The sequence below is a fragment of the Lycium barbarum genome, chromosome 6, assembly GCF_019175385.1.
Source record: "Lycium barbarum isolate Lr01 chromosome 6, ASM1917538v2, whole genome shotgun sequence".
Lineage (NCBI taxonomy): Eukaryota > Viridiplantae > Streptophyta > Magnoliopsida > Solanales > Solanaceae > Lycium > Lycium barbarum.
In genome coordinates, this window is record NC_083342.1 from 41,438,052 (window position 1) to 41,449,541 (window position 11,490).

The following is an 11,490-nucleotide window of genomic DNA, read 5'->3' on the forward strand; positions in this document are numbered from 1 at the left end:
GACCTTGGCTCCACGACATAAAGGTCGCCCCCTCAACTCTTCACCTATTGCTGAAATTGCCTACTCCATACGGGATCAGGCAGATCCGGGGTGAGCAGTCAGCAAATAACATGTTCATTGTGGAAGAGCCTGTAGCAATGAAGGGCCAGACCGAGCCGGTCTTGTAGCAATTACATAGCTCAGGACCTACCTCAGATGAAAAACATAAGGCATCAATGAAGAGCAAAAACAATGAAAAGCATGAGGAGGTCGAGGATGATTATGGGGTCCCGAGATATTTTCAACCGCCGGACGAATCAGATGCCACCAAATCCATTGCTAAGGAGTTAGAGCAGGTTGCTTTGCATCCAGAACTTTCGGAGCGAAAGGTCTACCTGGGCACGGGGTTAACCCCGGAGCTCGGGGAGGCAATACTTACTTATTTACGCTATAACAATGATTGTTTTTCTTAGTCCCATTAGCATATGACAGGTATCCCATCGGACGTAGCAACTCACAAACTTGGAATGGATCTTAGCTTCCCACCGGTTAGCCAAAAGAAGTGACCCATAGCGGAGGTCCGCAACAAGTTCATTAAGGAAGAGGTTTCTCAGCTTTTAAACATCGGATCCATTCGGGAAGTCAAGTACCCAGATTGGCTCGCTTATAGTGGTAGTTCCGAAAAAAGGTAACTAGTTTAGAATGTGCATAGACTTCAAAGATTTAAATAAAGCATGCCCGAAAGATTCATTCCAGTTGCCAAGTATCGATCAAATGATCGATGCTACAGCCGGACATAAAGTAATGAGTTTCCTTGATGCTTACTTCGGGTATAACCAGATAAGGATGCACCCGGAGGATCAAGAGAAAACTTCCTTCATAACTAATTTTGGAACATATTGTTATAATGTAATGCCTTTTAGGTTAAATAATGTCCGAGCCACTTATCAAAGGCTCGTAAATAAGATGTTTGAACAACAAATAGGAAGAACAATGGAGGTTTACATAGATGATATGCTAGTCAAAAGTCTCCATGTAGGGGACCATATTAATCATATACAGGAAACATTTTCCATCTTGATGTAATACAATATGAAGCTGAACCCTGAGAAGTGCGCATTCGGGGTCGGATCCGGTAAGTTCTTGAGATTTCTTGTCTCCCAAAGGGGAATTGAGATAAAATGGGAGAAGATAAAGGCCACCGAGGCATTCCAGACACCTTGGAGGACGTAAAGGTCGTACTACGGCTTACTGGGTGGATAGCTGCTCTCAGCAGATTCATATCAAGGTCCACGGAGAAGTGTCACAAATTCTTCTCTTTTCTCAAGAAGAAAAATGATTTTAAATAGACACTGGAGTGTCAATAGGCGCTTTGTGACCTCAAAGCATATTTATCTTCACCACCGCTTATGTCCAAACCAAAGAACGGAGAGGTGTTGCTAGTTTATCTGGTAGTCTCTGAGGTAGCGGTAAGCGCAGTTCTTATTCGGGAGGACCAAGGTACGCAATTCCCTGTTTGTTACGTAAGTCGAGTCATGTTGGGGGCTGAACCTCGATACCCTTTATTAGAAAGGTTGGCCTTCTCCCTAATAATGGCCTCGCGTAAGCTTCAGCCTTATTTTCACTATCACCCGATCGCCGTGGTTACCACTTTTCCTTTAAGGAATGTGCTCCACAAGCATGAACTCTCAGGGCGATTAGCGAAGTGGGCTGTTGAGTTAAGCGAATATTAACTATAACCCTCGTGCTGTAATCAAGTCCTAAGTCCTGGCAGAATTTGTGGCTGATTTTAGCCCAGGAGTGGCTCCCCAGGCTCAGAAGGATCAGGGGGCTGAGTCTGAGCTATGGACACTCTACACGAATGGGGCGTCCAATGTAAAAGTCACGGGGCTCGGTGTTATGCTTCGCACCCCCACAGGTTATGTCTTGAGGCAAGCTATTAATAGCGTGCCTCTCACTAACAATGAAGCGGAGTATGAAGCTTTGATTGCAGGTCTACAACTAGCCAGTGGACTCAGCGCAGAAGTCATTGAGGCGAAGTGTGATTCCCTTTTGGTGGTAAATCAAGTGCACAGAGTGTTCGAAGCCAAGGAAAAGTGGATGCTAAAGTACTTAGAGAAAGTCCTGAGGTTGCTGGCTCAGTTTCAAGAGTGGACGGTGGTGCACGTTGCCCGTGAGGAGAATGTGGAGGCTGATGCACTGGCCAATTTGGGCTCGTCCATGGATTCAGTAGGCCTAAACTCAGAATCTATGGTCCAGCTGCTGCATTTGGCCTTAGATCAGTCAGGGTATGATGAAGTCAATTCAACAAGCCTCATATAGGATTGGCGGAATGAGTTCCTGGACTAACTCAACCACAGGAAGCTACCGGAAGACTCAAAGGCTTCAAGGGCTTTGCAACTAAAGGCGGTCCGCTACAGCATCATTGGTGGTTTGCTTCACCCCAGGTGTTTTTCTGGCCCGATGGCGAGGTGCATATGACCTGAGAAGTCGGATTACGTTATGCGGGAAGTGCATGAGGGGATCTGTGGTAATTATCTAATGCGGAGTCACTCTCAAAAAAGCTACCTCGGGCTAGGTATTATTGGCCAAGAATGGAAGAGGATGGCAAGGCGTTCGTTCGGAGGTGTGACAAGTTCCAGTGGTACACTCAAATGTTGCCTCAGTCTGGCGAAGAGTTGCACCCACTTATTTTCCCCTGGCAATTCATGAAATGGGGGATGGATATAGTAGGGTCGTTGTCAGTACGGTCGTTGTTGGCAGGGCCTGGTCAGGTCAGGTACAATTTGTACTAATCGTAACAGATTACTTCCATAAATGGGTCGAGGCTGCAGCTTCCAAGAAGATCAGATAGAAGGAAGTGATTGATTTCATTTGGAATTACGGAATCTGTCGGTTCAGAATTCCAAAGGAAACCACCTGTGATAATGGCCCAAAATTTATTGGACCCAAAGTCACAAGGTTCCTTGAGGAGTTGAGCATCAAAAGGATCACTTATTCCCCTTACCATCCCAGTGGAAACAGTCAGGCAGAGTCAACAAACAAGAAATTTATCCTAAATCTGAAGAAGAAATTAGAATATGCCAAGGGAGCATGGCCTTCAAAGTTACCAGAGGTGCTATGGGCATGTAGAACCACGGCGAAATCCAGCACCGGTGAAACTCCTTTCTCCCTGGTGTACAGACGGAGGCGTTGATCCCAGTGGAAGTCGGAGCTCCTAGCCCCCGGTACGATTGGGCACAAGAACAATCTAACTCTCAAGCAATGTCGGTTCAACTGGATCTATTAGAGGAACACAGAGACCTCGCATACGTTCGGATGATAGCTCAAAAGTAGCAGATGGAGCGATACTATAATCGTCGCACCAACCTCCAACATTTCAAGCTCGGGGACTTGGTGCTACGAAAGGTCACTCAAGGTACTCGAGACACAAATGCTGGAAAGCTAGGTCTGAACTGGGAAGGCCCGTACAAAGTGATTAGTATTGCCGGAAAAGGCTCGTACAAGCTTAAGGATGCAGATAGAAAGGCAGTCCCCTGTAACTGGAATGTAATTTTCCTCAAAAGATATTATGCTTAGCCAGGGAACTATGTCTGGTGGTGCTGCACCTTTCCCTTCGTCCGGTGTTTGTCCCAATTGGGTTTTTCCGACAAGGTTTTAAACGAGGCAGTGTCGTTTGATCATCATTAGATTTCCCCGGAGGCATCATACAATGTCTGGAACCTCATACTTTGCTTCCAAACATTGTGGGGCTACATATATATAAGATGAATTACACTAATACTGGGGACTGCTCAGTTGAAATATCTACATGTATTCGGAATTTATGGAAAATATATGGAAATGGAATTTTCTTACTTTGAAATATGTTGTTCATATTCCTTGCCATGTTAAGCAGTTACTTTCCTTGCCCTGTTAAGCAAAAATTTTAACCACGTTAAGCGAATTTCTTTGCCACGACAAGCAGAGTTCGGTAAATTGACGCAAGTAAACGTTACGCCGAAAACATTTGTGCCAAAATGAATAAGGAGACGTCCTTTTCTTAGCACCGAGACATAAGGGCCCTCTCTTATAACATTTAAAACTTCTAACAAAAAAAGGTAAAGTCCGAAAGAAATTCTAAGGACTTGTACGCAAATCAGTTTAAGTACGATTCAGATGAAAACTACTCCGGTAAGGCATTTAAAATTATTAAAGTTCGGATCCTTTAGAAGAAAGAGCTAGTTGCACCTGAAGTCTCCGAAGCAAAATCAAATAGATCAGCCTGGTCTTTGAGGTAACAACAACAACATATATATATATATATATATATATATATATATATATAAAGGGTGCGAGAATGAAAGTGTGAAGCAAAATTAAAACTTCAAAACATCAAAACATAGAGAGGCTTGAAGGCAAAGAAAAATCAAAGGCAGTTGTTCAAAACAAGAAGGAAAAAAAAGGCATAAAGAGGCATGCAAGCCTCGGAGTAAACAAAGCATGGGCACGAAGGCCCATCCAGATTTTGGGGAATCAAGGAGAAGATGGCTCGCCCTCGTCAGGAGTAGAGGCACCCTTATCCTCGCTATCAGAACTATTGTCCTCAAGTTTGCCATAGCAGATTCAGCAGCTGCAAAGTCCACCTCAACATCTATCAAAGCTTCTTCCAAGTCCAGTTTCTTGTCCAAGGCCTCCTGGAAAGCATCCCATCGGGACTTCAAAATTGAAAGATCGGCATCAGGTTGGTCCTGTGGTCCTGGGCGGCCCGGCGCCGTTGCATGCTATCCCACTTCGCCTTAAGGCGGGCTTGGGTTGCTTCGGAACTTCTGTGCCATCCCCGAAGGACCTCCAGTTTGCTCGACAAACGGCAGACGCGCACCTGAAGGTTTTGGAGGTCGGAGTATTTGGACTGCAGGGTTTTCATCTCTTCTTCCAATCGGTGTCTGGTCTTGTCAACACTCAAACGAAGGGAATGCTTCAGGGATTCGGATTCACGGCATCGCACCCGGGGTGTCTGGACTTCCCGACGTAGTTGGCAGTTCTTAGCAATTACAGAGTTCGGAACCTGCAGTTTCCCCACCTCGGCTATGGTGAAGTTGGTGAAGGTATGGAATGCAAGGATTTGGTTGGCAAGCTGGTGCAGCAAGATTTTCAAATTTGGTCCATCATACCATAGTTGAGCAGTGGAGGCTTCACCAGATCTGTTGGTGCTGCAATGCAATGATGAAGGATCAAGACCTGCATAGTTTAAGGGATTGTCGGGGACACTTTGCCCAGAGAGAATGACTGGACCTGCTATCTCCGAGACTGGGGAATTTTCTTCATCACTTTCGATGTTGATCAGACCTTGGCTATCCTGGACTTCCCCGCAAGCCTCAATAAAGCGACGTCGGGTCCGCACATGAAATCCTATCCCTTTAACCGGGGTTCCGTCAATCCTCAGGGGCTCCAGACTCTGCGTTTGGGACTTCCGGTAAAATAAGTGGTGGCGGTCAGGATTTTGGAAAGAGCCGTGGCGCTGGAAGGAATTTTCCGTGCTGTAGATCTTCGGGCAAAAATCCCGGCTTACATCCAGAGGGGATCCATCAGGGGAGGCAAGAAAATATGGAAAAATGCAGTCAAATTTAGATTTAGAGGCTTACCATGGTTTTTTCCCCTCCACCATTCAGCAGTCAAACTTTTCCAAGTCCTGGTTATTCCCCCGGTGGCTCTCAGCAAGTCCAACACCCAGTCAAACATTCCCAGCACAAAATCCGGAGCAGAAAGGCGGCTGTAAGAATTGAAGAGGTTATGTGAGGACAAGCGAAGAAAAGGAGAAAGGATCGAGTTCGCTGGGCTTGGCGGATGCAATGCCATAATAAAGGTTTTATTTCGTTATAATGCCAAAGAAAGGTTTGAGACTTTATTGAAAAGAGTCTAAACTTTGTTTAAGGAAGGAAATAATCTGATGGGATTTAGGAAAAGTTCTGGGGGTTTTATAAAGAAATAGGATCTTCCAAATCCCCTGGATCAGGGCGTCTGCAGGAGATGTGGAACATTAATCGTTGCTTCCATTAATCTACGTCGTTTGATATTTCGGGCGAAACGTTGTTATGTTCCAAATTCCCGCGTAATCGGAGCAAGTTCAAAACTCTTCCACTTCCCGGGAAAACCTGTTTGAATCCCGAAAAGTGGGGGGACTATCTGTATTAAGTAAATATAAAGATCCAACTGTACCAATGTGGTCGAGACACGTGGCACGAAGGATGAGACTTCGGATGAGTCAGCATCACTGCCACCGGGGGAAGATCTATAGTGCCGGAATAAGCTGCAGGTCCGATGTAACGCGCAGCTTCTCCAAACCTGAGAGGCCTAACAGTCATCCGTTATTACACAGCTGAGGCGTTACAGATTCATTATTATTGCGACTTTATGACCCTCTTTATTGTACATTATTATCATGCCTTTAAGGCTTATTATGAGCGGGGGCGTAACACATGAAATATGTTCCCCTAGCTTTTAAGATAAATAGAGATGATAATTCTCATTGCAAGGACACGATATTCAAGCTAAAACACACAATTCTTACTCTCACATTTCTGTACATTTTATATTCTTGCTATTGCTTTACTAAGCTCCAGAGTCACGGCTCATCGATAACAAGAGGAGTCTAACCTCGGATAAAGCATGTATAATCCATACGCTCTCTCTCTCGTTCTTTATCTTATTTGCGTCTATTTACAATATTTCATTACTAGCATCTTAATCTTATTGATTACTCTGATCTGACCACATGTATAAATTCAACTGAACCGATTTTCCGTGTAAACAGTGGGCATAGTAATTCATATGAACAAGTTGCTAGTAATTGAAGCGCGCACAAGTTGATCCATACAGCATTCTTATAAAAAAAGTATATTATGTTATATCAAATGAATTTGCTCCTATCTTGTTGCCCAGCAAAATGCCAACTCCATTGTCTCTTCTTGACAAGTGCCAAAGGGATTTCCAATTTTGCTTGGATATTTCATCAGTTCCCTTTCATCCTACCTTCACCTTTTGATCTGTAGCTTTTTTACTTATGTATGCACGTACACTTGGCCCGCCTTTCTGCCAGTATCTGCAAAGAACCCAGATAAGGAGTGTTATTATACAATTTCTTGAAATGGGGATCCTAAAAATCCCATTGCGTTGCTCGTTGTGATCCGAAGTTCTGTAGGATATATACCTTGACTTGTGCCTCCAGCTCTTTAATGTAATCTACTGCAAAATCCAACATATCTGCTGTGTGTGTTTGCTGCAATGAAATTGAAGTAGCAAAATGAATACACTAAAATTTCAACTGTATCTGATTTTGGTGAAATTCTTAAGTTAGGATTCTACCTTGTCCATGTTGGGAACAAGCTCCTGCAGCTTCCTCATTCTTTCGCTTATTCGTGTTCTTCTCACCTAAATTAGTCTTAATTATATCAGTACATGCTAAGACCCATGCATTTCAAGACTCGGAAGGATTAAACAGATTTTGGTATGGTTCGAAAAAGTCTAATTTTTGTTATACACAATACAAAAAATAAAAGAAAGGCTTAATACCCAGATGGACCCTTAAACTTGACATGTTTTGTAAGATAGACATATAAACTTATAAGGTGACCAGATAGACACTTAAACTTACTCAAAGTGTATTTTTCAAGTTTTTCAGTTGTTTTGAAAACAAAAACTATATTTTTCAAACACTCACAATTTTCATGGCCAAACAAGCCCTAAATATATCACAAAATATTTTTTTTAAAATGCAAAAATAAGGCAAACGCATATACATGAGACTATAAATGTGCACTTAAACCAATAAATACTCGCTAATCGCAATTTTGCAGCTTTCAATTAACTCGGTTTTTTTTTTACACTTAAATAATTAAAAAACAATAACTTTAACCAATAAAAATCCTTAAAAAAAGAAATTTCAAATTAAAAAATTTCTTTTTTTTAAGGATTTTCTTCTCGGCTTTACAGTTTTCTTAATTTGAAATTTCTTTTACACTTGAAATACTGAACTTAGAAATTTCTTAATTTGAAATTTCTTTTTTTAATGATTTTTATTGGTTAAAGTTATTGTTTTTTAATTATTCAAGTGTAAAAAAAAATTCGAGTTAATTGAAAGCTGCAAAATTGCGATTAGCGAGTATTTATTGGTTTAAGTGCACATTTATAGTCTCATGTATATGCGTTTGCCTTATTTTTGCATTTTAAAAAAAATATTTTGTGATATATTTAGGGCTTGTTTGGCCATGAAAATTGTGAGTGTTTGAAAAATATAGTTTTTGTTTTCAAAACAACTGAAAAACTTGAAAAATACACTTTGAGTAAGTTTAAGTGTCTATCTGGTCACCTTATAAGTTTATATGTCTATCTTACAAAACATACCAAGTTTAAGGGTCCATCTAGGTATTAAGCCTAAAAGAAATGGTACTCGTATGTTACACGTTTCTTGGAATAACCTGCCAAATCGAACCATTGGCATCCCTATTAAGACCCATGCTTGTCAAAACTCGTAAGAAGCTCTGTACTTATCTCCCTAGCCCGCTCTTCACCGCTAATTGATTAGATCATCAATTTTATCAAATCCAAAGGTCACAAAGTTTCTATAAGCTGAATTTTTTATGAGGGAACTAGAGTTTTTAGTGTTAAAAATGTTTACCCTTTCTGCAATGCTACGAGGGTGAGTGGCACAACCTCTCTTTGCTCTGACATTTAAGGGTGTTGAATCTTGCAAGAGCTTCTCCATGGTACTTGTGGGCAAACTCAAATGATGAGATAAAGGAGGAATTGGCGGACGAGACAGACCTTCACTATTCTGATCATCAAAATCACGTAGGTGTAAGACGATGATTAATCAAGCGTACTACACGTTTAACGAGATAAAAAAAATAAGTACCTGATTATGGGATGTATTTACATCAGAGAATGGCTCAATCTCAATGTCTTCGGTTTTGAGGAAATCGTCGGACAAAATGGGTGAATCTTCCCAAGAAGGCATGGGAAAATCTGTAATGCAACTCTCATCATTTTTATGTTCATTGCCCGTACCGTTTCCTTCCAAGACTTTATCTCCAATTTCAGAGATTGGAGCCATTAGCCCGGGAGAAGCAGGAGGTTTCCCTGATGAGAATCCCACTTGAGTCTTGAAGCTTCTCGGAGTCGATAATAAAGTTTCTGTAGCAGCACTAGTACTAGTTCCATAACTCCCTATGCCTCGCATAGGACCATATTCTGTCAATTGCTGGAATTTTAGCAGCAAACTTGAACTCTAAAGTCAGATTAAACAGTTGAGATGACCACTAGTTTCCACTTAAAACTCATAAGCAATAATCTACTATTTCTTCATCTTCTTGGCAAATATTTATTAACATATAAGAGACCCTCTTACCTTTACCTTAGAATTTCAGTAGAACTCAGTTAACAAGAAAATAATTTAGTAGATATCCATATCTACGACTCGATATCTCTGGTGTCATAAAGGATGATTAATAACAAGGCATCAATCTTAACAAGAATCCTATTTGTACCATAATGTTATCTAGATTTCAATTCCCATCGGTAATATCGATACACAAGAACTAAATAGCAACTAAACCTATTTGTTTCTAATCAAAGTGATCCTTTTTTTAATCTGCAACAACTAATGTTTTTCATCATATACTTGTATACAGTATGAACTATAAGCTTAAAATGAGTTAAATGCACGAGCTTTGCGCTATAATAAGGTTTCTTCACAGTCACATGAGACAAGGTTCATAACAAGCATATAACACGAAGCTAGTATTAGCTTAAAATGGACATACTCATAAATTTCATCAGCACAACACTATTTAAGCAAGAAAATGCATACCATTTCCAATATTGATTGTGTCAAAGAATCCAGCAGGCGAACTATTATAACGAGTAAGATTCGAATTAGCACCACCACCACTACCAGGTGTCCAACGAGCCGAATTCACAGAACTCGTAAATACAAATGAATTATCCATGGCCGATGAACTGGCCACCCTCGACTTGTCAATTTGTTGAGCTTGGCTTTGGTAATTCACAGTACTTTGCTGTTGCAATTGTTGCAGAGTCTCTGGTTCCTTTTTCACAGGTGAAATAAACTGTTGGCTCTGTTGTTGAGCTTGGTTTTGATAATTCATTTGTGCAACCAAAGAGTAATCGCTACTCCTATGTCGCATTAAGCGCTTGTTCTGCTGTATATCCTCTTGTTTTGGAACAATAAAATCCGATGTCACGTTCAAATTACTCTTGGGGTTGTCCTGAATTTGTTGATTTGTACCCGAGTTCGAGTCCTGGTTACCAATACTAGCGACAAATCTAGCGAAAACTTGCTCTATATCACTACTCGTTGAACCACGAGAAAAATCATCTCTTGCATAACCACATCCACCACCACCAACAGGAGTATTACTTAATAGGCTAGAGAAGTATGAACTTGGTGCAGATCGATACCTAGTTAACCCTGAACTAATTCGTTGCTGCTGAACATGACTATGATCCATTTTAATCTTCTTCTTTTTTTATTCTTTTTTTTTTCTTTTGGTGGTATTATGGTTTATATCAGCTGGAAAATCTCAGTTCACTCTAAGAAGGAAAACTTTTAATTAAGATGTTTATTTAAGACCTTATTATAGGAACAAAGATGGTATATCCTAAAGCTAGATAATACGAACAACCAACAAATTGTAGATAAAAATTCACAGAACTTCAAGATTTTCACATAGATTCTACCAGGAGAAAAAAGGTGGAAAATCCATTTGAATGTGAAGACAATATCAAGTATGAAACTAGAATTCAAGAAAATTCACAAGTAGAAATTAAGAGAAAGTAGAAGGTAATTAAGGACTAAGAATTAAGAAAATATGTAAAGTTAGAATATTGGAGTAAGCTAAGGTATAGAAAAGAGAAGACAAAAGAGAAAGAAGAAAAGGATAAGATTAAAAACAAAGAGACTAAAAGAGTCTAAAGACAGAGAAAGAAAACAAAGTTGTTATTCTATTTCATCGGGAAATGGACACAGTGGTGGCAAAGATGGTGGTGGCGGTGGTGGCAGTAGAGGTAGGTGGGGTAGGGGGGGTTGGAGGGGTGGGTTGAGGAGAGTGAAAAGTACGGAAGCCAATGACAACTTCAGCAACACAGATCAGAGAGAGATCTCGGGCTTTCTTTCTTGGGAAGTTGCAACTGTTTTTCAAGACTGCAATAAATAATACGTAATGTTATTTTCTCCTTTTTAAGCTCTGATATTTATGACTTTCCTCTAATAGCCTTAAAGAATGTTGTTTATTACTCACGGATCTTTATATTTTGACACAAAAAAGAAACTCATGGGAGTGACATTATTTCTCTTTGGGACAAGGCAATAATAGCACTGTAGATCCTCAAAATGGAGGGTTAGAAAAAAGGGAATAAATACGGTTGAGATGTGTTTTGCTAACTAGCTGGTAATAGTTTAATAGTCTATTTAGTCAAGCTTATTTTTTTCCAAAAATATCTATTTTTTTTCAA

The 11,490-nt window shown here is 40.6% G+C and overlaps 1 protein-coding gene across 6 annotated transcripts; it reads right to left on the reverse strand.

Moving 5' to 3' along the window:
- Positions 1-6,756: 6,756 nt before the first annotated feature.
- LOC132643791 (transcription factor bHLH130-like) lies at positions 6,757-11,198 on the reverse strand. 6 transcript variants are annotated; one of them, XM_060360321.1, is made up of 6 exons: positions 9,827-11,197; positions 8,873-9,183; positions 8,636-8,791; positions 7,324-7,389; positions 7,169-7,237; positions 6,757-7,060 (listed from the first exon to the last, which is right to left on the reverse strand). In XM_060360321.1, the coding sequence occupies exons 1-6, from the start codon at positions 10,485-10,487 to the stop codon at positions 7,016-7,018; spliced, it is 1,308 nt and encodes a 435-aa protein (XP_060216304.1). In that variant the 5' UTR covers positions 10,488-11,197; the 3' UTR covers positions 6,757-7,015. The 6 variants fall into 6 exon arrangements, 2 of the variants coding, with proteins under 2 accessions (XP_060216304.1, XP_060216303.1); XM_060360320.1 differs by having other exon boundaries at positions 8,873-9,207; XR_009583755.1 differs by lacking the exon at positions 6,757-7,060 and adding an exon at positions 8,436-8,530 and having other exon boundaries at positions 7,166-7,237; positions 8,873-9,207.
- Positions 11,199-11,490: the final 292 nt, after the last annotated feature.